Source organism: Python bivittatus, unplaced genomic scaffold, assembly GCF_059951505.1.
Source record: "Python bivittatus isolate LINGU-HERP-01145 unplaced genomic scaffold, Pbiv_v1 ctg000340_np1212, whole genome shotgun sequence".
Taxonomy (NCBI): Eukaryota; Metazoa; Chordata; class Lepidosauria; order Squamata; family Pythonidae; genus Python; species Python bivittatus.
Genome location: NW_028277056.1, coordinates 25,189,667 through 25,214,780, shown reverse-complemented (window position 1 = coordinate 25,214,780; position 25,114 = coordinate 25,189,667). Strand labels below are relative to the sequence as shown.

At 37.6% G+C, this 25,114-nt stretch overlaps 1 protein-coding gene across 1 annotated transcript in view; it reads left to right on the top strand.

Moving 5' to 3' along the window:
• Nucleotides 1-1,162: 1,162 nt before the first annotated feature.
• DCLK1 (doublecortin like kinase 1) overlaps nucleotides 1,163-25,114 on the top strand; it is a 190,735-nt gene continuing 166,783 nt past the window's right edge. The window contains exons 1-3 of the mRNA XM_088140733.1: nucleotides 1,163-1,466; nucleotides 8,722-9,110; nucleotides 16,850-17,196. Of these exons, the coding sequence (XP_087996859.1) occupies nucleotides 8,735-9,110; nucleotides 16,850-17,196 (723 nt within the window). The 5' untranslated portion in view covers nucleotides 1,163-1,466; nucleotides 8,722-8,734. The remainder of the gene's footprint in view (nucleotides 1,467-8,721; nucleotides 9,111-16,849; nucleotides 17,197-25,114) is intronic.

Sequence of the window (25,114 nt, the reverse complement as noted above, 5' to 3'; positions counted from 1 at the left end):
TTCAGTGGAGTCCTAAGGCTCAGACCTCATCCCTGCCTTACATTCAAGTTATTTATCTTTTAGACTGTAAAAAGGATGTTCAGTCAGGACATTACATTATTTGCTTATCACACCAGATGGCAGCGCCTAGTTGATCTGGACTGATCCTGAAAAAAAGCTAAGTAGGGCCACACCAGTTTAGTACTTGGGCCATAGACTGTTTAGTACTTAAGACCCAGACTATAGACTGGTCTGTAAAGTGGGGAAAAAAATAGTTGAAGACAATGGCAAGCACTTTCATATTTTTGCCAAGAAAACCTTATGGATATCTCCATGCAGACTAAGAGTCAAGCTTAACAATGGAGGCTTGTCTTTACCATTTGCTTTAATTGTACTGGAACAAGTTGGGAGCTATTCAGAGATTACACAAGTACCAGCTAATTGAAGTTGGTAATTAGTATTTAATTTGGAGAATTTGCCCAGTTTGTGTTCTCACTCTCTCCTTGTAGCTCTCTAGATGTCCCCAAACCATGAAATATAGCAGAGGACCCCAATGCTTGCCAACATAATTATAGGTTGCCCTAAATTTCTGTCCTGTTATCTTCTGTATTTTGTAGCTGGCTGATATTCTGTAATATGGAAACTAGCAAGTGAAGAATGCATAGATCATGGCCTAGTTATAGTAGTAAAACAGAGCCTGCCAGGCAGTATCTTTGCATAGCACAATGCAATGCAAAGCACAAACTAGCTAACTGTGACAGCTTTGCATGTTTTGTGAACCCAGCCCTGTGATTGTTTGTTCCATGCCTCATGCAAACCCAGAAAGCTGGGCCACATAAACTATGATTAAATTAACCATGGATAAACACGTCCTTAAATAAGGCTTGAAGAGTATGGCAGGCAGCAGTTTAGTGCCCACTTACTTAGGAGTAAGACTTATTGATTTAAATGGTATCTCCTTCCAAGCAAACAAGAACAAGTGCATGATGCCCAGTGCCCAACTGGGTGGAGAAAACGCCTGCCCGCGCTCCCAGTTCCTCGGGGTCTCTAACAATTCCTCCCTCGGAGAAGCGGGCAGAATAAGGGCGGAGGCGCAGGCACCGCCCTCTGGCAGATGCAGCGTGCTAGATTTGCCCAGCCTGGTGTGAAGAGCCGCATTTCAGGAGGGACGGGCTAATGCAAATCGCTCCCATCAGCGGCAGGAGAAGAAAGGCTCGGCAGCTGTAGGAAAGGCTCGGCAGCGGATTCAGCCGGCGGAGAAAGGGGACAGGCGGAGCCGCACAACAAAGCCAAAGCCAGTTAAGCCTTCCCTGGACAGCCGCACTTGCCAGGCTAAGTAGTCGGGTAGCACAGGGCTGCCGGTGGCAGTGGAAGCTGGGCTTTGTCTTTGGAGAACCAGCGGCGGAGGTACCCACCCCCTTTGCAGCAAACAAGTTCAATTGCTTGCAGCCGCGAGAGAGCCACAACTTGAAATTTTCAAGGCACAGGTAAGCGTTGGCGATAGTTTCAAAGCCATTCCCCGCCCCACTCGGAGGACTGTGGAAGAAAGCAATCAGCGTCGGGGCCCCTTCCACCTTCGCTTCGTGTTTGTAACGCAGGCAGATGCTCGGCAGGGAAAACGTGCGTGGGTGGCTCACCTACCTGTCCCCATTGTTTAGGGATGCGCGTCTTGGAAGAATGAGGCTTGGAGGAGGTTGAGAAGTGGTTGCGGCGGCGGGGGGGGGGGGGGCTCTTTCCCTCCTGCCTCCCGCAGCGTGGAGGTAGTGCTGTGTAATTTTAGCACCATTTTAGGCTGGTTGGTTTAAAGCAGAGAGATGGAGATGGAGGTGGTGGTGGTTTTCCTCTCTGTCAAGGAGGGAAGATTTCTGTCATTGTGTGGAACGCTCCTGTATGAAGCAAAGGGGTTGCGTCTTAGAATCAACGTTCGGGTGTTTTTTTTTTAATTGCCTCATTTGGTAATCGATACTGTAAAGGAGGTTCAGCTGTAAAAATGTGTCTACCCCTATCTTAAGCTTGACAGGAGGAGACTTAAGCTAGGCTTGGAGAGCTGCAGCATGTTTTAGAAATGGGCAGGCAGAGACAAGGAAAACGTGTCCCATCTGCTAACATGGTGGCAAATAACGACACTTTTCAAAAAGGAGAGAGCAAAAATGATTCTTTCCCTCCCCAATTAATTGGCCAGACAACGTATTATCTGTCCGTGAATCTAGGTGGTCCACGTGGCTTTCTATTCTATATTTAAAGCTCTTGCGCCACATTTTAACAGATGCCTTAAATAAAACAAAAACGTTATGTAACTGAGGATATGGCTTTTTGAGTGTCTGTCTATTGTTCAGTGTCTCTGAATGATTTGTTGCTGATCTGTGGCATATATTTGGGTTTGCATTTGATGGATTTATGAAATCACCACCCACATTTGCAGGGTGTGAAATCCGTCTGTAATAGATGTATGTAGTGTGAACTATGGGTATCAGACACTCTACAGGGTGTGTTCAGTAACCTGTGATCAGTTTCGAGAATGATAAATCACATGAAAATTTTAATTTTTAAAACATTGATGCCATTAAACCCTCTTCTTGGGATTAAATTTGTCAAAGTCTTTAGATCTACTTTGGTGTAAGTGCCTTAAGAATTGTTGCCTGTCTTCTCATGTGATGTACAGGATTTGAGGAATGACATAGCTGTAGAATGGTATCTTGTTTCCATTTTAGGAGCTCCTACTGAATCAAATGATTCATTACTAAAGAGAATATCACCCCATAGAACTTCTATGATCTTTTAAAATCTGTAATTCATCTTAAATATTAATCTTCTGCAGTTTTATTTGATTTGCAGAATACATTTTCAGCACTATTGTTTGGAATTGTAGTTGTAAATGCCTTTCTAATATTATATGTATTCTGTATAATCTCCTTCTTGGAATTAGAAGTATGCTTTGAAAATACTACTGATTTAGCTTGGGGCTTTACCTGGCCCTTCAGCCTCCAGACACAACATAATTGCTGTGTCATAGTTATTGTTACATCTCATCATCATCTTTGATTAGATAGGACTTCAAATTGTAGTTTTACTTTTGAAACCAAAAATAGAGAATCTCCATGTACTAGTATGTATAGCTCATTGCCTAATTCAAGATAATAGTACATCCACGTTAAGTCAACATGAACTGCCAATTGTAAGAAGACAAGAATTCTCCTAAATGGCCTTTGGCTGAATTCACATGATACATTAACTCATACCATGATTTAGCATCTTGCTTGAACCCAGCCATTATGATTCGTAAACTATGGTTTATAGGCTAGTATGATGTGTAAATCCAGCCTTGCTCTTCTCTCTAAGGGTTTCAGCATCTTCAGTTTTGAAGCTAGACTAGGAAGTTGAAAAATACCCCAGAAGAAGGCAATTGCAAACCACTCCCATAATGCTGCCAAGAAAACTGCGTGGATGGAATCTCTGGGAATCAAGCTAAATTTGAAGACATCTTAACTTTGGGTTTATTGGTAGCAGTGATATTGATTAGTTCCTGTAAGCAGATTTAAGAAATCTTGATAAAACAAAGATGAAGAACGTATGGCCCTCACAATGTTGTTGAACTAGTTTAGTTGGTGTGGTCAGTGGTAAGAGAACATGGGAGTTGTAATCTAATAACATTTGGAGAGCTATGTTCTCTATCTTCCCTAAACAATTCTTTTCAAATTGATCTCCAGATATCTAGAACTCCTAGTCAGTAGTACCAATTATGGAATAGTAGTCCCAGCAAGCCTAAATGCCATTGGCCATGCTGTTTGGCAACTCTGGAAGTTCTAGTGCCATAATATATATTTAAAATTATATGCAGCCTACTCAGATGACTCTAGATGATTTACAATGTAAATTTACATCTTTACAAAGATGTCCATATTTTAAAAAAATCTTTAAAAATCTGGTGCTGTGTTCTAAACTCCCCCCCCCCCCAATCCAGCAAAAAAGGAAGGTCTTCAACTGTTTCCTATAAAAGTGTGCAGACCTGCCTAACCTCCGAAGGTAAGCTATTTTACTTGAGAATGACAAGTTCCCACCCTTCTGATCTCAGAGAGTACCCATAGCATTGTCTCCTAGCTAGATCATGTAAGGTGGACAGATTCTACCTTACATGAGGTAGCATGGTCCCCAACCTTATAGGTAACAGCCAGCACTATGAATGAGGCCTGAAAGCCCAATGGCAATCAGTGGAGCTCTTGCAGAATAGGTGTTATTCTGCTGAACCAGTTAGCACTGGCCAGCAGGTGAGTGACTGCATTCTGTGCCAACTGCAGCTTCTGGGTCATTTTCAAGGGCCTCATTGTATAGAAAAAATTGCATAGTCTGAGAGATGGCAAAGGCATGAGTCACTGTCTTCAATACCTTCTGGTCCAGGAATGGCAAACACACCAAAGTTGGTCAGAGGCTCTACTGGCTATGTCTCTACCTGCCCTGTTCCAATAGGAGCCATGAGTCTAGAAGGGGTTCCAGATTGCACACCAGCTTTTTCTAGGGCAGTGCAATCCCATTGAGAACAACAGATGGAAATTCCCCAGTGCAATATTTGGAGTAAATATCCTGGTAGCTAAAAGTGATCTTTATATTCATGCTGCTGGAAATCAGCAACGGGGAAGATTTTTTTTCTTCAGTTCCTACTGGTTCATTTTCAATGAGAAAATTTCAGGAGAGCAAGTTTGCTGTAGTGGTTAAGGTGCTGGCCTAGAAACCAGGAGATGGTGAGTTCTAGGCCTCCCTTCAGTGTGAAAGCCAGCTGGGTGACTTTGGACCAGTCATTCTCTCTCAGCCCAACCCACCTCACAGGGTTGTTGTTGTGGGGAAAATAGGAACTGGGAGTATTACATATGTTCGCTGCCTTACGTTGACTGAGTGTGTGTATGTATAAATATATATAGTATAAAAATCTAATAATAATAAGGAATATTTTATTCACACATCATGAAAAACCATAACATGGGAGGGTTTTTTTTGTTTGTTTAGTTTATAGACCAAGCTACTGTGATACTGTAAACTATGGTTGAGCAAATCATGACTTGGAACAATCTATGAATCCACCTATTGGGTAGTCAGTCAAATTTTAGTGATAGCCCTGTTCACTATTCAAAAGTGGATTGTGGGTGTACACAATGACAAATACCTGTATGCATCCAGAGCTTTGTGTACCTAGCTTATGTGTATTAAGAGAAAAGTTAGTGGTAGGATTTGCACATCATATTAAGTTACTTATGTTTTTGTACCTGCAGTCTGCTGAATAAGTCACAACTGTCTGATTTCTCGCAGCACTAAGCCATAAGCCATTCTTTATAAATTACAATGTCTGGCTTCACATAATGCTAAACTAAAGCAAACTACATTATGATCTTATCCAATGGATGAACTCAGCCAATGGTATGTTTCTGCTATATTTTTAATGTATAATGCCCACTTTAGATGAAAAAATGTGATTGGGTTTAAATTGGGTTCTCATCTAATGTTAAAATTAAGACTGGATTGTAAATTCTATATGCAGAAAATAGTAAAAGCTATAGTTCTAAGCATAGTTATCACGTGGCTGAAAATAATGTTGAAATACTGTTGAAAGGAGATGGTTTTTTGAAAAACATTTTGAAATTCCTAATATAGTTTTCTGCCCATTCCCATTATCCATATAGCTGTCACCTAAATATCAGCAGAAAGCCTTGTTCTGCTTTTTCTTTTCTTGATTGGAAATTAGAATAAGAGAGAAACTACTTTCAAATCAGATGTGTATATTATTGATATTTGGTGTTATTTTTGCATTTACTAGCCTTACTTTGTACCTGTTGATTTAGAAGTAAGATGCAATGAATCCAAGGCCAATTTATGCATGAATAGAATTGAGTTCTAAGCTTTTTCTTCATGGTATTGCCATGTTATATATAAGAAAATGCATGTTTGAATTCTTTTCTATTCAATAAAGGGGGGAAAAAGATTGTTTGGGTGTAAACCTATGAGACTGAAAAATTCACATATGTATGATATGGTATTTTTTTTCCTCCAAAGTAACATTGAGATTATATCTATATCTTTATAAAACTGTGCTTTCTTAGTAAATATGTTTAGGATTGCAGCCTTGAAGCACTGTGCTGCAGGATGTGCTTGCTTGTCAACATTTTCTCACTGTTGTTCAGTGTCATGGTGCACATTTTGCAGAAAAAGGTCCCAGGCTGAAACCTGGCATCTTGAAGTAGGAACAAACCTTGTCTGGAATTGGGAGAGACGCAGAATAAGATCATACTGGCCTGATGCACACAACATGCTAAGTCGTGATATAGTTTGTTTAGCTTTGACAAGTTGTATGAATCAGCCAATTGTGCTTTATTCAATAAATCATGGCTCATGTACTGTTTGAACCTAGCTACTAAGTGAGTTTGACCAGTAGCTCAAAGAGAGTTCCCTATATTAGGAGTATGTATGTATGTATTTATTTATGTATAATTTTGATATACTACTTAACTCTGAAGGCTGTAAGCTGTGTACAAATAAAAGTAGTAATACATTAATATAGAGATATATTAATGACAAAACAATAAAAATATTGTGCCAAAACCAGGTGTCAAAAATACCATCATATTCACTAAAGGTCCTCCAAAAGAACTGTTTTATACAAGTCTCCAGAATGCCATGAAAGTTGGAATTGTCATCACCTTGAGCAAATTATTCCATAGGAGGGGGGCCTTTCCTCTCACCTCTTGATAAGTGGGGCAGGTACTCTCTGTTCACCCAGGTTAGGTAAGCAGAAATTGTTTGGGAGGTGGATACTCCAGTCCTAAACCATATAGGTGATAACCAGCTTTAATCCATTTCCTGTGAAAGAAATGTTATGTGACAATACCACAACTGAACAATGAGCAAATTTTGCATCAGTTGAAGTCTGCATATAGGTCTTTAAAGTCAGCACCGTGAAAAAAGAATTAGAGTAATCCATGCACAGGATTATGAAGATAGTCAAGGGTTGACTATCCTCAGAATATTTTGTTCTAGGTAAGGTCACAATTAGCATATAACTGAATCTGGGCAAAGGTGGTGCTGTCACAGCTTCCATCTGTTATTCAGTCAGCAACCGTGAGTCCAGGAAAATCCCCAGGTTGCAGGCCAGTTCTCCATGGGGAAGCCCAATCCCATTGAGAGACAGGGATTTTATATTCTTAGAATCAGGCTTCTGAATTATTAGCCACTCCAAGCTGATGTGTGTATGCGGCCCTTGTACTGCTCTAAGACAACTTTTTTTTAAAGATTTCCCAGAAGTTATCCATATATGAAGCCTCAATCATATAATATAGAGGCAGTCTGCTACATAATATTCTGGGAATACATAAGTGTCATACATGGAATTTATTTTTGAGTGGACATGTTTTGGCTTCAGTGCAGTTCTAATGTAACAGAATGGCAATAAAGGGAAAGAAAATGATTGTCCACCGTCATCTTAACAAAAGCGATGTTTGTCACCTTGCTTTATTCAGTTGGATTTATAGAGGAAAAATCTCATTCATTTTAACCAATTACTGTACTAACAGGAAAGTCAGGATTTAAATAACAGTATCTGTACAGTAATTCAGTATGTTAATTCTGATCAAGTGGCAGAAGCCTGACCTCCTAAATTTATCCATGCAAAATAGATTATGTGGTGTAGCCTTGTCAGTGGGATGAGAAGGAGAACACGGATTTCAAAAGAAGGATTAAAGTGAAGTCTTAGAAAAGAATGGACACTGTTGTAACTGGATTATTTTGATACGTGAGTGTGTGTTCTTGTTGATTTTTTTAGGGCTGCATTGTACTTCTAGGTGTTAGTGATGTAGGAATGAATACTGTAACATTTTAAAACTACACAATAATATGGGGCAGCATTCCCCAAGCTCTGTACCCTCCAGATATGTGGACTTTAGTTCCCAGAGTTCTCAGCAACTGTGAGAGTTAAACTCCTCATATCTGGAGGTCACCCAAGCTGGAGCGAGTGAAAGGATTATAACCGTACACTTTTGCTGTCTTGCTGGTGTTATATAGTCGCCAACATTTTGTTATGGTGTTATATAGTCGCCAACATTTTGCTGGTGTTATATAGTCGCTTAACATTTTGCTATGCAAGACTTAACTGACAACAGTGACTGGAAGAGCATTGAATGTACCACTTCTGGATGACTTGCACTTTTTCAGTTATGAAACTCTGCTTTGAAGTCCAAAAAAGTGACATCCTATTAATATTCCTATTAACAGAATAATTACCTTGAAGAAGAAACCTAGTCACTGCATCACTGGAATTAAATCTCTGCACTGATTGTGTTACAGATCAATTAGTTGGATAAGTCCTTGGTTCAACAGAGGTAGAAGAATGAGGAATTTGTGTCCTTCAGTTAGGTTTGAAAATCGTATTTAATAATCTCAGATACTAATATATGGTTATCCAATAGAAGGTAATGGAGAAAACTTTTGGGCATATGGAGGGAGGAAAGTAGATTATTTAAAAAGTCAAGGAAAATTGTTGTCTTTAACTGATACTGGGGGAAAAATTACCCTCCAATTTTTTTGAATATATAATCTAAACTACATTATGCTAGCTATTGGTTCTTTTAGCTAGCATTCTTGAAAGAATTGGACAGATTCAGCTTGGTTATAGCAAAGCCCTTGCTACCCAGTTTTAATAAAGCAACTATTTCATTACAGTTGTATTGATAAGCTTCTCCTTTGTTCTTTCCCCTTTTTTCCCAGATTAACTCTGAAAATGTCCTTTGGGAGAGATATGGAGCTGGAACACTTTGATGAGCGTGATAAAGCACAGCGGTACAGCCGAGGGTCACGGGTGAATGGTCTCCCTAGCCCGACCCATAGTGCCCATTGCAGTTTCTACCGAACCCGCACTCTACAAACCCTCAGCTCTGAGAAGAAAGCCAAAAAAGTCCGTTTCTATCGCAATGGGGACCGTTATTTCAAAGGGATTGTATACGCCATATCTCCTGATCGCTTTAGATCTTATGAAGCCTTGCTGGCTGATCTGACCCGAACTTTGTCTGATAACGTCAATCTGCCCCAGGGTGTGAGAACCATCTACACTATTGATGGAGCAAAGAAGATCACCACCTTAGACCAACTTGTGGAAGGTCAGTTTTTAAATAAAGGGTCAAGGAAGACTTGCAACAAATGTTCCCATGTAAATTGTTCATGATTCTGTTCATGCTCTCCTTTATGATTCTCCATTTCATCCCCTTTTTTGTCTCAGAACAGTAATCCATCAATATTTTGTGGTTGCTGAGTATTATATTCCTTTCTGGGCTGCTTTTGATACCCCCTCACTTGGGGGAAGGTTGAACAGACCTAAAGGTTCCTAAGTTTGCTGATCCTTCCTGCCTATATATGGGTGGTATTGTTTTAGCCACACTGGTAACAGCATTAATGATATAAGGGAAATTATGGTGTTGTAAAAAGTCTTATATGTACAGCTTCTCTACCTTTTGGGGCCTCATTTTATTCTTTATTGGAGAGAACAGTGGCAAATGAGTCATAATGCAAGGAGTTTTTAAACATAATATGGTATTTATGAACACGTCTAACACCGGCTAAGCTTCTTCTCCCAGCTGATTTTCTTTTTCTTCAAGGGAGTAAATAAATGGGTAGCAGCCACATAAACAAGCTGTGGCCTTCAACATTATTATTTTCAAAATAATTCCTGTGGACACTGTTTGAAAATGAAGATCTTGTGTAGCTGCAGTTGAATGCTTGACATGGAAAAATGCTCTCTTGCTCAGACAAACAAACAAAAAAATCATTTGAAGGATCAGGAAACAACTTCACCATTTTGCCTTCTGGTGAATGACTGCAACCACCATGGTAGTCATTTTATGAATAGTTGATTCTCCCATGGTAGCTATTTTGGGATAATGCCCTGTGATACTTTCCTCTGTTTTAAACATAAAGATCTAACTTTTGAATTCAGATCTTGGGTGTATGGCAGTTTCTATTTAACAAGAAAGCCTCTCCTATTTTGGTTTTATAGAAGCTATTTATGGAATTTTCTTCCAACAACACAGGAAGCAAGATACATGAAATCAAGAACATATTATGCAGAGATTAGTATATAACATCAATTTCATTCATTTATGCGTAAGATTTATAAGACTGCCCCTCTCACAATTTGTGACTTGGGGTGATATGCAAAAAAGAAGCATCAAAAATAACAATATAAAACCCAAAAAATGCAATAAAATAAAAAAAATACTGAAAATATAATTGAAGCTAATGATAAAAACCTACATACGCATCACAGAACGGGCTCATCTACCAGTCTGACACAGGAGAAAAGACAGGTCTTTGGAAGGCTGGTAGAGTCAAGGCCATCCAAATCTCTGGTGGGAGCTTATTCCACATGCCAGGAGCAACCACAGATAAGACGTGTCCTAAGCCCCATTAAATGGACATTGTTTCAGAATGGGACCTGGGAGGGAGCTGGGGGATGACCAGGAACAGGGGCTCCTGTAAGTAACCCAGTCCTGTTCCACTGGAAATTGCATTATTGGTCATGCTGATGTGCAGTCATCAACACCTGGAAGGTCATGGGTTCCCTATGTTTGTTTTAGAACAGTGTTGTCCAAACTTGGCCACTTTGAGTGGACTTCAACTCCCAGAATTCCCCAGCCAGCCATGCTGGCTGGGGAATTCTGGGAGTTGAAGTCCACTCATCTTAAAGTGGCCAAGTTTGGACAACACTGTTTTAGAACAACTTCACTGGGTATTTAAATCTGAAATTTCAGTTTAGCAATAGTAGCATGCACTGTACATGATTCAAACAGTAATTTCCATGTTATGTATATTTTTTCTGAATGTTCTTTCTATATATCCATGAATGATTATTGCTTCATAGATTTTAATAGCAAAGAATTTTCCAGTTCTTGGTTTCACTAAGCTGTTACGTTTATCTGCCTACTTACCTGACTTTTTAAAATATCTCATGGAAAAGTAAAAACATAAAATACCTTTATTTCCTCTTTGTACAGGTCACACTTTTGGCTGAACCCTTGTAAACAAAACTCTATCTAAATTCAAATACTTAATGAATGAACATATTCTTATATAATGTTATCAAATAACATATTTATATATCAAATAACATATCATCCTAACCCTGGGTATTTCCTGGGCAGTTATCATTCCTGAACAAGTAAATAAACTTCCCAGTGATTTAAAGCTTCTCTTTTCAAGGCTTCACATTTCAAATTCCTTCCACCTCTCTTCCTGGGACCTTATTTCTAGTCCCTAATCATCCTCATGTTATTCTCTGAACCTACTCTAGGTTTGGAATGACCAAAGCAAAATAGTGGAACTATTATCTTCTAAGATTTGGAAACCATATTCTTTTTATTTAACCTAAAATTGCATTTGTCTCTTTTCGCACTGCTAACACGTTCAGTCTGTAACCAATTAGTATTCCAAGATCTTTTTCACAAAAACTATTAGCAAGCTAGATATCCCTCTTCCTATACTGTACCTATTTAATTTGTTTCTTAAGTGAAGAGCTATCTGACTGTTAAATTTTATTTTCTTATTTTCAGCCTATTTCTCTTACATATCAAAGAGGTTTTAAATTTTGTCTTCTAAGCTATTAGTTGTCCACCCACTTTGGTGTCATCTACACATTTGTTAAGAATTTCCTCCACCTTTTCATCCAATTCATTACAAACATATGGAAGACTAGAGTTTCAAGACAGAAGCTTGGATGCTTCTTTCAGTTTGATGAGGAACTAATAAGTACTTTCTTAACAATTTCTGTAATAATTCCCTAAGTTATTTTCATATCCTAATAGGCAATTAATCAGATTCCAGGATTTCAGCAATGTATTAATCCAGTTTTGCAGGGTCTGTTATCTGACCATTTCATAGCAAAGTCTGGGTTTCAATAATTAAAACAAAATACAGGTATGTCCATGAATGTGTGTGAAGTAAAGAGAATTTAATAAAACAAATAAAAACCAAGTAATGGGAAACCCTTCCCATGAATATTTTATCTGCAGGGGGAAAACAGTTTAAAACTCTGGTAAGGATAAAAAAGAACATTTAGTAGAAAACTTGCAAGAGTTAGTCATAGCTGTTAGGTGGAGAAATTCTATGGTTTTCTAGCACCTGTTAAAAGCAGTCTAAATGAAATATAGACTTTGATCGATTGTCAGGTATCACCTGCTGTTTAGGAGTCATGCTTCTACTTAATTTCTGCAGTTAACTCTGAGTGTATATCAGAATCTAGGCCTCTTCCAGATGTCCTGCTAGATAGACTCTCAGTTCCAGCTTCCGTAACTACTAACCTCATAATACAATCAAAAGCAGGGAAAGCACCTGGTTGGAGATTCATGCCTCTTAAGCTGCTAAAAACTAATATTAAATGGTGGGCTTCCATCTTTTCTAATCCCCTTTGAACATATAGATCTTATGGCAAATATCTCTAAAGGGTTGAACATGTGACTATTATTCCACTCTTTAAAAGAAGGAACAAAACTGACTTACTAGCTATACACCAAATAAGTTACTAAGTATTATTAGTAAGCCCTATGTAAGACTTGGAAAGTATTAGATCAGTCTGACAGAAAGAACTTTCTAGTAAGAAACAAGAAGTTATTAGGGCAGAACCTTGATAAAAATTGTATCATGTGTAACATGAAGCTTTATTGGTAGTGTTTATAGGTTTCAAATCCACCCTTGATTTGATTTCTAGAGACAGACTACAGGAGACATTGGAACAACTCTCTCTATAGGTGTTTGCTGTTGCTTATATTCAATAGTTAAATACAATTCTGTTACGCCATTAAATCTTTTTTGCCTCCTTGTACTAACCATTCAAATTAATCTTTATTTCCCATACTTTGAGCATTAGGATGGTTTGAAACTGCAGCCAGTGAGCCTTCTGATTTTTCACAGGTGGTTTAACAAGCTTTATTACAACAATATTTCTACTTTCTTCCTGTGTGCAGTCCTTTATCTGAGGTCCATTCTTCAGGATTTTTGTCTCCAATCCCACACATTCAGTTTAAAGCCATTCTGTTCCAGCTCACCATGCTTAATTAATTCCAAACACATTTTTTTACCAGCAGTCTACCATCCCTGTAATTCAGAGCTTGGTTCCAGAAACCAAATATCTCCTGTTTACATCATTTCTGAAGCCAATCAGTCATCTGTAGTATTATTTCTTTACCTCTGCAGTACTATGTTATGGATTGGAAGGATAAATAAAAACATCAAGATTCTAGAATTTCCTAGATTTTCAAATGATATATGTTATAACTGTTGCGAGCAGTATCATTAGTTCCTCCAGTGATTAGCAGGAGGGGGTAATTATCAATGGACTTAATAGGTTTTGTAAATAGTTTTGTTACATTCCTGATCCATGTTTGTGTCAGCCAGTAGTCTGAATGAGCTTGTCAATCTGGCTGATATGCTTTTGTTTCTGTTCTTTATAATACAGTAGTGAGTCATCACCTACTGTGATTTCCTTTTGCCTTCTTGAAAGCTAGTGGTATATCCTCTGTTCTCCTATATCCTGCTCATAGATATAGATATAGGTACACACAACACATACTCATGCTCTGTCATCCTCTGTTTAAGTAGGCAAGAGTTTATTTTTTCTTGTCACTCTCTCTTAGCCCATGACGTCAGGCTCGGGTGACAAGCTGGTCAGTCAATTCCTGTTACAACCAATGGACCAACATTCGGTGATCCGTAAAGCAGGTCCTGCACATGCAGGAAAAATGCTAAAACTCAGATTAGCTAAGTACGCATTGCTTATTTAGAGGAAAAAATGGTTAAGCACTCATCCCCTTATCTGTACTGGTAGACTGCAATTACCCTTCCCTGCTTACTTGTTTTGTGAGCTTGTTCCTGGGATACTGGCTGCCTTATATTTTTCCTATTTTTAGGAAGCAATCATTCAGATTACTCATTGAGGTCAGAGTCTCTCAGGACACACCCATTTTTTGTCAGTAACTTTTTATGAGATGATCTCTTGTCCTCAGTCACTTAGAACACAGAGCTTTTGGTCACTCCTCTCTTTCGCTTGTCCCTTCTTTCTGCCAAACTTCCGTTAGCTTTATCACTGTTGATCTTTTAAGTATGTAAAGAAAAAGTGAACAAGGGTTAATCTCATTCAATATCAATTGAATCTGCTGTGATTTAAAGAGCAGTTTCTGCTGAACTGGAAATCTATTCAGGGGTTATTTATTCTATGCATATTCAAGCTCTCCTTCAGTGAATTTTCGGCTGTTAAAATATTATACCCTTTGTATAATATTTGTAGCCTGCATGAAAGGAACATACAACATACTTAATATATATATCTTTTTGTCTTTTGTGTTTATGTTGTTATTAGTAAATAGAAAGTAATCTTCTTATAAAATAAGGCACTTATTTGCAACTAGTTAATCATTGTTGTTTCCTACATCTTTATTTTTGTCAATGCCGATCTTCAATCGAATTCTTATTTGTTTGGGATTTTTACTTAGATGATTGTGGGTTTATTGAACATTGAGTTTATCTTCATTGGAAGTGGAAAAACCACATGCTGCAAATTCTAATACATGCACTTCGCTCCTAGGTGCTATTCAGAGGTTGACTTCTAAAGGCCTACAAGGCTTGGCGCTTGGCATGCATGAAGGCAGGGCTTCCCAAACATTGCAGTGCTGCAACCCCCTTCAGGGATAAATCAGTGTATATGCCCCTTCCTCAAATAAAATGAATGGTCTCATTCAAGTTAGGATTGGACAAGAAATCAGTATGCCTCTTACTTTTGATATGACATTTTAATCCATATTTCCCAGAGTTTCTCAAACTTTGCAGTACCATAACTGGTCACTTTGAACTTGTACAGGCAAAATGAAGAGGAAAACCTAGAGCAAAACTCTGATCAGGTTTATAAAAAATCTGTGATTCTGTTTCCCTACCCCCAGTTGCTGATGACCACAGCAATTAACCGAATAGCAATACAATGAACCCATATAATTGACAAGCAATGGAATAAACTGTCCTTCCTATTCCTAAAAAGTGCAATTACCTAAGGAAGACCCTCTGCAGCTGCCTTTTATCCAAGGTTTACATGAGAGTTGGGAGGGGGTAATTATGTTTGCTTTAAAACCAATGGCTGCTTCTTCCTGCAGCTGACCCATCATGTACTGTCAGAGAATCCTAAGTCTGTACCTTAGTTAAATCCTTAGTCAAATTCTTATGCAGCCTTCAGCCTAATTTTACACTCCAAGGGCAAGAGATAGCTCTTACCTCTGTAAAGTATTATCTAGCTATTCCCTGCAGCTTAGTGTTTGGGCAAGAGAGAAAGCACAGTAAAAAGAAAAAGGCATATAAGAAAGAATGGATATTTTTGTCCACTTTTGTTTGAGGCTCGTGTCAAGGTTGTTTTGGTTCTAGCTACCATGCAGCTTCAACTCCAGGAGAAAGTAGACATCAAAAGAAAAATAGGTTGCCAGCTTCTGAATTAGGGCAATTGTTGGATTTTAGGAATCCACAGTAATTTAGCCCTTACTGGCTACCCAACAGAAATAATCTATTATTTCAGAATACATTCACATTCCTTTTCTAGTGGCTGCTGTTTGGTCACTTGAACACTATGAATGAAAGCAAATATTAAAAGTAAACCGTTGTTTCTGAGACTTTGAGAAGTGTTGAAAAGAAGCCTAAATTCAGCCATTCTATTTGTCAGTATGTCTAGTAATAGCAAACAATTTCATTTAGTGGGATAAAGTAAGATGTTCACTATCTTGCAATTCAATTGCTTTGGAGAGCCCTGCAGTGTATCAATACCACATCACTGAGGAAACATTTTCTGCCAAAAAACAAATGATAGTACTTGAACGTTAATGAAGTTTGGAAGAGCATACAAAGAAAGAGCACTTTTGTGGTATCTAACCTTGTGGTTGGTACTAAAAATAGTACATGTCAACATAGATTAAAGAGAATATGTCCTGTTTGATCATTTGCAAATCATTACTCTGCCTTGTCACTTGGCTCTTAAGATATACTATATTTCTTCCAGAACAAACTGCTTTAAAAAGATGCTTCAGATTACATTGCATAAATAGAAACTGCTAAATTTATTTGTTTATTTGTTTATTTATTTGTTTATTTATTTATATTTTTGAATTTGTCACTGCCCATCTCACTGTGGAGTGACTCTGGGCGGTTTACAGTAAAATATCTGTTTCCTTGAAAATGCACTGGGGCTAAAACTTTCTTTCTTTTAAAGGATGTATTTCCTAAACAGATTAATTTTCTTTGTCAGATGTTGTAGGTAATTCTGCAACTGAAATTGGAAGAAGTAACAGTGGCTCCAATCTTTTTGCCTATTCACCTCCAATTTGCCTACAATCTCACAAATGTTAGAGGTGTTAGAAAATAATTTTTCAGAGCTACATATTTTTATATGATTTCTAAAGTCATTTCAGGAACTTCCTCCCATAAATTGTGAGATTCCATGGCTTTTGATTATGTGTGATAACTGCATTTTCTTTTTCAAAATTTCCACCTTTTCTAGAACATGATTGGGTTAATGCAATACACTAAGCCATTAGGTGGTCTATTGGATTTTGGCTTAACAGTTGTATGAATAGGACAACTGTGGTTTATTCAATAAATGTGATTAGGCAAAGTATAGCTCAGGGTAATGTTCAAGCCAGACCATTTTTTTCAAATCTGATAACTAAAGACCTTGGAATAGTAGCATGTCTTCAGTGTCATTGAAGAGAATATTTAGGAAGTGGCTTGAATGATTGTAGAAAGAACTGTATATGGCTTTGGCTGAGTTAATGATTTGTAATTCTTTCTACCCACCCACCCCTTTTTCTCTTTTTTGTAGGAGAGAGCTATGTGTGTGGTTCAATAGAGCCTTTTAAGAAGCTGGAGTACACAAAGAATGTAAATCCTAATTGGTCGGTAAATGTTAAGACCACCTCAACTTCCCGCACAGTGCCCTCTCTAGCCACGGCCAAAGGAAGCCCTTTAGATACAAAGGAGAACAAGGATTTCATTAGACCTAAACTGGTCACAATCATCAGGAGTGGTGTGAAGCCACGCAAAGCAGTTCGGATTCTGCTGAACAAGAAAACAGCACATTCATTTGAGCAGGTTCTCACTGATATTACTGATGCCATCAAACTTGATTCAGGAGTAGTTAAGCGTCTCTACACACTGGATGGGAAACAGGTAAGAGAATTCTTTAAGCTATCAAGTAAAATATTACCTAAAATATAGATTTTGGGATAACTTGGATATAAGCTAGCGTTTGATAGGCCAAATGCCTGGTAATGTAAAACAACATTATCATAACAGAGCCATGTAGGCAGAACCACTAAAATTAGGAGCATGAGTTTTAAAGTTATAGAAAAGTATACAGCCTTCTTGAGGTTGGTGCTTACATGAAAGAAAGTAACACCTGAATTACTTAAATCTTTCTAAAGCTAAGAGCCTACTGCATGTTCTTCTCAATTTGTGGAAAGAAAATAACATAAGTGAGAACCTGAACTGCAAAGGTCAGGGACAGAAGAAATGAACTGAACAGTGAAGGAAGTGATGAATACCCAAGAGTATCAGTCTATCCAATAGTAGACATGCTGTATAGAAACAAGAAAAGTAAATCTTAGGGAAAGGACATTGAAGTGGAGAGTCTCTCTGCTAACTCTAAATCTATTGCCCCTATTGGACCATAGATTTATAAGTATAGAAAGGCAGTTCATGCAAAGTTGTATCCAACCTGAACTCTTGGAGCGGCAATGAGGTCTAACTCTAACAAAATATTATTATTAATAATAATTATATACAATAGTAATTGAAAGTAGTTATTTTTTCATCCTTAACTAAGGGAAAATAACCATGGTTTGTAGCTACAGAACAGTAGACTTCATTTTTTCTAAGAGAATGAGTTTAGATCAAAGTCAACCATAGCGTAGTTTTAAAAACTCTTCAAAATTTGTGCCTCCTTGAGCTGCTGGAAGACATTTCTCATGAGGCATGATTGCCTTCTTTAGTATGTCCTGCTAAAGTAATAGGATCTGCTGCTTAATCTTAGCAGGCAAAGGGATGGGAGAAAGTTACATCTCTTTGTCTTGAACAGAGACTGCTGTGGCTTAAATGTGTTTCTTATATAGCATTTGAAGTATAAGAATGGATTTTTTCCCCTAGATTTTCATACTCTGCATGCTTTTTTTTACTGATTTTTTAAAACAATGGTTATATATGGTTTATTTCATTGTTTTGATATGTTAATTAGTATTAGTTATTGTAAGCACACAAAATGGTGGTGATAGAAAGGTGAGTGATTACTATTACTAAGTAAATAATAGTATGGCATTCTGTGGCAGACACCCTTGTAGATAGAGTAGTGGGGAGCTGACTAGCAAGTAACAAAGCAAACACTGGACTCTTCACAGATGTAGAGAACCTGTTGAATTTTTTCTCCACAGTCTCCACAGAGCATTCAGAGATGGGGTTTGAAAAAAACAGACTCTCTGGAGCCTCAGCAGTCCAAACCAAGAACTCAAAGTAACATTCAAAATAAGATGTCTAACCAAGGAAACAAATGGATCTGGCAGCAGCAGTTTGAGGCTAGTTCTTCTGTTCTCACCTCAACAATTTCAATAAACCTTCCAGCCTCTGCTGTGGGCATATAAACACACACCATGCTTGTGTAGTCTCTGTCCCCTTCTTTTCTTCTGAGGAAGACTTTCCAGCTTGAGGAACCAGTTCTGCCTGGGGAATGAGCTAAGTCCAGCCCAGGCAGCATAGAAGGGTGGGGGAGTTACAGGCCTGATAAGGGTCATCCAGCAGGGGCTTTCTCTGAAGGCTTCTCTTTGTTGTCCTTTGGCATCTACTATCTCCTTCAACCTTCTTTTCCAACCCCTACCACCTGCCCTTTCTTCAGAACAGCTTTTATGCTCAGCAGGCGCTGAATCTACAGGCACTCTGTGCTGTGGCTTACTCACAAGGAGGTTGATGTTTTCCCTTCATGACGCATTCTAAAACATTTTTACATTTAGAACTTTACTTAAATTAAAAGATTTACCTGTGTGTTTGAACTTAGTATGCTGCTTTACACACTTGCTTAAGAATAGGTCTAAACTGTTTTATAATCTTTAATTTATTAAATTTATATAAATATATGCATATTTTGCAGGTTAAGGCAAACAAATAAAATGTAAAAATACACATTCAAAATATATTAAGATCAACAACAAAATAAAATACAGCATACAGCACTGGTAGCATCATTTTAATCAAGGCAACATAATTAAACAGTTAGCAATTTAAATTAAAAATAAGAGAGAATCCAATGAGTTGTAAAAAAAAAAAATCTAATAAAATATATTAATTTTGCGTGAAGATTAAAAGACTCTTTTGGTGGTAGACTGCTTAACTTTTGCTTGATTGAGCTACATAGAACAGGACCTTAAAATTGGTTAGGAGGTAGAGAAGGCAATTCAAGTATTTGTCTAAGCTGCTTAAATCTATTATTTTAAACAGATTAAGAACCAGTACTTTTGCATGATATGATCAGCATATTCCAGTTTATACCAACATTACCCCAAAGACAGACAACCTGAATTTTAAATGATTCCCCATAGAGAGCAGGAAGGTAAGGGGAAAAAAATAGAGAAAAGTCCTGTGCAGTGCTCAGCTTCTTCATTGCCAACCTCAGCTGAAACCAATCCTGGAGATTTCCCACTCCAATAACTCTGTTCAGTTGTGTGTGCACGTGTACTTTCGTATGCTAACATGTATACATCCCCCAGAAGCCATACTCTAAATGCACATACAAACACTCACACACACACATATAATTTAATAACTGCTGATTAAAATAAATTGCTTATAAAATAAGGTATTCTGTTAGCAAAATTTATCCCCATCTGCATATAACAACCTATGTCTCACACATTCAAACAACACTCTCACACTTAAAAGCACATAAATATTATTTTTCGCACACACATCCTCTTGGCTTATCATTTGTATTTCTCTTTTATATTTTAAAACCTCAGCCGGTTTCTTTTGTAGCTCCAGTGAAAAGTCCTTTCTAAGTTATTCTCTTGGCCTGTCAGTTGTAAATCCACTTTTGATACCATCTGTATCTTGTCAGATAAAATTTGTTCTACATCTGTCATTTCTTCAATAACACCTTTTGGACCCAGTCTATCCATAGAAGCAGACATCATTACTGGCATTGTTGATATTGTGGCTACTATTCTGCGATTCCATTCTTAAAAAGACTCCATTATTTTTATTGTTATAACATTTTGCAACATTTTACAGGCTTGTAAATCTTTCCCCTGCCTAAACACTTTAGTCCCCTCTAATGTCCAGTTTTTGAAATCATGAAATTGCTTATCTTTGTTATGTCTTGTAAAAACCAGAACAGAATCTATTTCCCATGAGAAGTTGTTTGTTCTTTATAATTAATTCCAAAATCTTATTGTAAAAGCATTTAAATTTTCTATGGACCCTTGGTCCATTTATAATTTTCTAAGATAAAAATCTTATTTAGCTTTTTGCTGTTTATTTGCTATTGTTTATTTCAGATTCTTTAAATTCTTAAACTTATGATTAAAATTTTCTTTCATTCAGAATTGAAGACAGACTTATCTGGCATTTCAAACTTGTAGGTCCAAAGGTCTCTAATAGCTTACAAGTAGTTAATAAGCAATTTCATAAAGTGATTAGAAAGTGAGATTTGCAAAGTGTCTTTTGAAAGTCTCTGCCATGGTTGCGAACAAGGTGGCTGATCCTGTCATCTCCTGGTGTTCAAACCCATGGAAAATTGCTGTCCTGCTGTTCCCTCATGAGGAGTACATGTAGACAATCTCCTATCTTCTTATCCAGAAAGGTTCCAAGGAACCGGTCTACTCATTGGTTCCTTGGTCTTTGCTGTGGTCATCGACTCTGTGCACACATCCTCCACGCTTTGGCAATTTAGGATAGAGAGACCAATGAGGGTGGAGAGGAAGAATTGGTAACTGCTCTGGAAAGGAAAGAGAAAAATGAGAATAAAACTGACAGGGAAGAGGTAACTGGAACATGGAAGAGGAGAGAGTGATGTCTTGTTTAGGTGTTATAAAATGGGTTAAAAATGAGCCGACAGGCAGTGCCTCTGAATCCAGTTTTAAAGGCATCCATATTTAAAAGCATTCATCAGAAATGTCTGCAGTCATTTACACCTTCTGCCTATTCATTTTACTTTCAATTGCATCTTTTAATCTTCTCTGGTGCTTTGAGCTGAAGTAATCTGTGATGGTTTGGCCCTAAAATAGGCTTGTTTCATTCACAACTCCATATCTGGAACACCACAGAAAACTTATGGTTCAGAGGGCTGACTTCCAGGAAAGGCTATACTATCCCTGGTGTGGTCTAGCAAATATAGTAATCTGACAGCTTTCCACTTGAACAAATTAGTATAAAATCAACACAAATTAAAAATGCAAGGACTCAGTGATACTATTGAGTAAGGCCAAAGCACTTCCTCATCTTGAAGTTTTCATCCATAACTATTATTCAGTTCCTGAGGAGACATCTATGGTGCTTTGGCAGTACTTGTTTAATTATGATTAAGTAATAATTGGCCTTGTGTCTTCTGAATTTTCAGTGCACACATAAGATGCTAAGCCAGGGGTGTGCAACTTCCATCTATTTGAGTTGCACTGGGTGTTATGTGGCTTGCTGAGAGCTGAACTCCAAAAGTGGGTGGAGGCATTTATTTTTCTTTAACTATTTTATTCTTATTCTTTATTTTGTTCTGACTCTTATACCTGTTCAAAAATTTTGCCGCCCCCCTAATTGGGTTCTGGGGACCCCAAAAGAGGTGCTGGCAGCTTGTACTTCTTGCACCTCTGGCTTAGTATAAATGATCCTCAGTTATTCAGTTAATATACTACAGTTATATATATCAATAATCTGAGGGCATAAGGCACCTTTTATTTTGATTCTAGAATTTGCAAATTTCAAAATTCATTAAAAAAAATACTTTTCTACAGTTGTTTCCATCTCTCATCTAAACTTTAAAGCTAAACAGTTCAGTACCATTGCTAACCAATTGCTAACCAATCTAACCTGTCCTGTTTTTCTCTTTTAGTGATAGTCAGGTTAAAAGACTGATGACAACAAAACCTGTAAGCTAAATATTCCATCTGATTAGATAAATTTTACCATATCCTTTGAAATTTAAATTTCAAATTTGAAATAAATGTTCAGATAAATGTTCCTCTTTGTTAAAATACTGGCTTCTAAGATTTAATGTGAGCTTTCAATGGGAATAGGGCCATGAAGTTAAAAAATGATAGACAAGAACAAGAAGTTGAATTCATCACAATCCCGTAGACCATGTTGGTGTCCTGGCCTCCATAATTCTTTGTTTATGAAGAATTTGGTTTTTCTGTTAAGTGCTACAGCTTGGAAGTATTGCCTTTGAGGCTTTAGGGCATAATGGTATCAAGATATGCCATCAAGCAAATGGAAAATCAAACCTCAGTTTGAACTGTTTTAATTGTCTTTTCAACTTGAATTAAGCAGTCATTTTTCTTAAAGCTGACACCAATAGAAGAGAAGCTGACAGACTGGAAGGACCTAGAGGCCAATAATGGAGTAATAAGTCATGCTTTTGATTAAAAGAGGAGATGGCATCATTGATCAATTTACAGACACATCTGGCTAAAGTTTCAACCCAGAAATAACAGACCAGGCTTCTTTTAGATTATATATGTAAACTGCTTTGCAAATGCACCCATAAAGAGCTTATTTGTTTAAACTGAGAATAGCTCAAGATAGTGGACTGCCCTTTAGGATAAAACTCTCAAGGTAGCACATCGTTCAAGATGAAGGGAAAACAACAAAATCAATAGCCTAGTAAAAATTAGCAAAGCTCTAGGGGCATGAACTATATGTTAACTCTGTAGCATATACCTGACATTTTTTAATGTTTAGGATAGGTGAATTGGGCCCTGATACATAAAGATTAATTTTTTTGTCACTGTTACTCAGCTCTTTCATTTCCTGAATTGCCCCATCTGCACAAGGGTTTTAAAAAGGTGCTTTAAAAAGGTCCATCTTTTTGATGCCAGTGGAAGCCTTTTCCTTTCACTAAGTATTGTGAGTGTGGTGTGTGTTACAGAGGAAGAGATTTCAGAAATGAGGTGGTTATGGGAAAAATGTAAAGCCACCCTGTGTGCTGAGTTGCCTTTCTGCAGTAGGGTGAAAAAAGGTCAGCTGCATTTATGAATTATGAATAAAGCATTCTAGAAAATACTGTTATTGGCAAAATGTGTCCTTTATTGAACAGGGCATTCTGTTATGCAACACTGTGGCTAAAAAGCTTATTCCCTAGGAACTTCAGATAAGTGAGATGACCTGGAGAAAGTCCACTGTTGTGCTTTTCTATGTTCATGAAGGATCAAAATTATATCAGTGAAAGATGGGTTATAAATTTCCTATTATATAAAATGTGATCCAATAATTAGGTCTTAGATAATTTATGGCTTTATAGGTAATAACAAGAGTTTTACATTGTGTTTAAACAATCTGGCAAGATATTGTGGACTATAGCTGTCGTCATCCCCAATTCACATAGTAAAAATCATGGATCATGTGTTAGTGAGAGACATACAGAAGCCAACAGGTTGGGGAAGTTAATTTAGGTGGTTCCAGGTGGCCCAATATATAAGTTACGACTAAAATCTCTGAAACAGCACTATGGACAATGCTTTGAAGTAATACAATCTAGAGGTTTAGACCCAACTTGTCCATATGTCTTGATGTGAACAGTGTCAGTTACAAAGAAAAGGTTTTATAATGAAATGTGCAAATTAGTTTGAAAATACGCTTGTTTATGAAGCTGAGGTATAGAATTGCATAACTCTTCTCTATGTTTACAGCTCGTATAACAGTGTTCCTATGCAGTGTTATATGGAGTTGGTAAGCATTCAAGGAAATTGTAAGGTGTGTGTAACCTAATGGGACCCTCAACATTGGAAATATTAATTTCCTTATTAAATAGATAAGCATTCTAAATTACATCTCATTGCTGTTTAACACATTGGCCAAATATTAAGTACAGAAAGAGAAACAGTAAGTGCAAGATGCCTGCCTTCCTCCTTGTTTTTTCCAACACTGCTCTTTTTCAGATCAAAACACTATTTTGAACTGCAGTGGGGAAAGACCAAACATAAAGCAGGTACTTTGAGTGCAAAAGATCCCAAGCCTTTGGCATTACCAATTGAAATGATAATTCAGAGGTGAGACTTGGAGATCTAATGCTAGTTAGGGGAGATTGTACTGGCCTAGATGAACAAGCATTTTGACTTAGTGAAAGGCAGTGATAAGATTCCCGTGTCATTACTGGAAACCAAATCTGATACAATTTTCTTCTGATAAAACAACATGTTTATTGGAAAAGAGTAGATAAATAGATAAAGGGAGGCAATGTTTTATAACGAAGGACACACTTTTTTAAAAAAATTAAAATTTATCCTCCAAGGGTAGCAGCAGCCATGGTGACAATGTGGTGATATTACTGAGACCAACATCTTGGTCTTAGAGGTAGATGGGATTAAAAAAAGAACCAGGTAACATAAATGTAGAAGAAGCTCAATACATATATTTTACTTTTTATTTTCCTAAGAAAAAGAAAAATTGTACTATTAAGCTTTGGTGGCACAATCTTGGTGAAAGGATCCAAAGGCTACAGAAAGAGGCTGTGGGCTGAAAGTAGCCCATGGGCTTCTGGTTGCCTTACCTCTGCTGTAAATAGTAATGGAAAAGTATCTCTTTTTTATTTCCTACTTTCTATTAGGGCTGGTGTGTACATATGTATCATACAAATGCCATTTTACCTGCATGTGTAGTTCTTCTTTCCATACCACTAATGGATGACCAGCAGCAAGTTGGATGGACTCAATTACAGTGGTGGTAGTTGCACTGCTGGAAGACCTAAAGAACTGGGTTGGGGATAGATCCTCCTGGAGAATATCTATGTGACTGCTAAGAGTTGACACCAACTTGATGGCACACAGTCAGTGCTAAATATAACAGATAATGGGTCATACGAAAAATTCATGGGAATATGTGGGATTGGTGGAGAGAT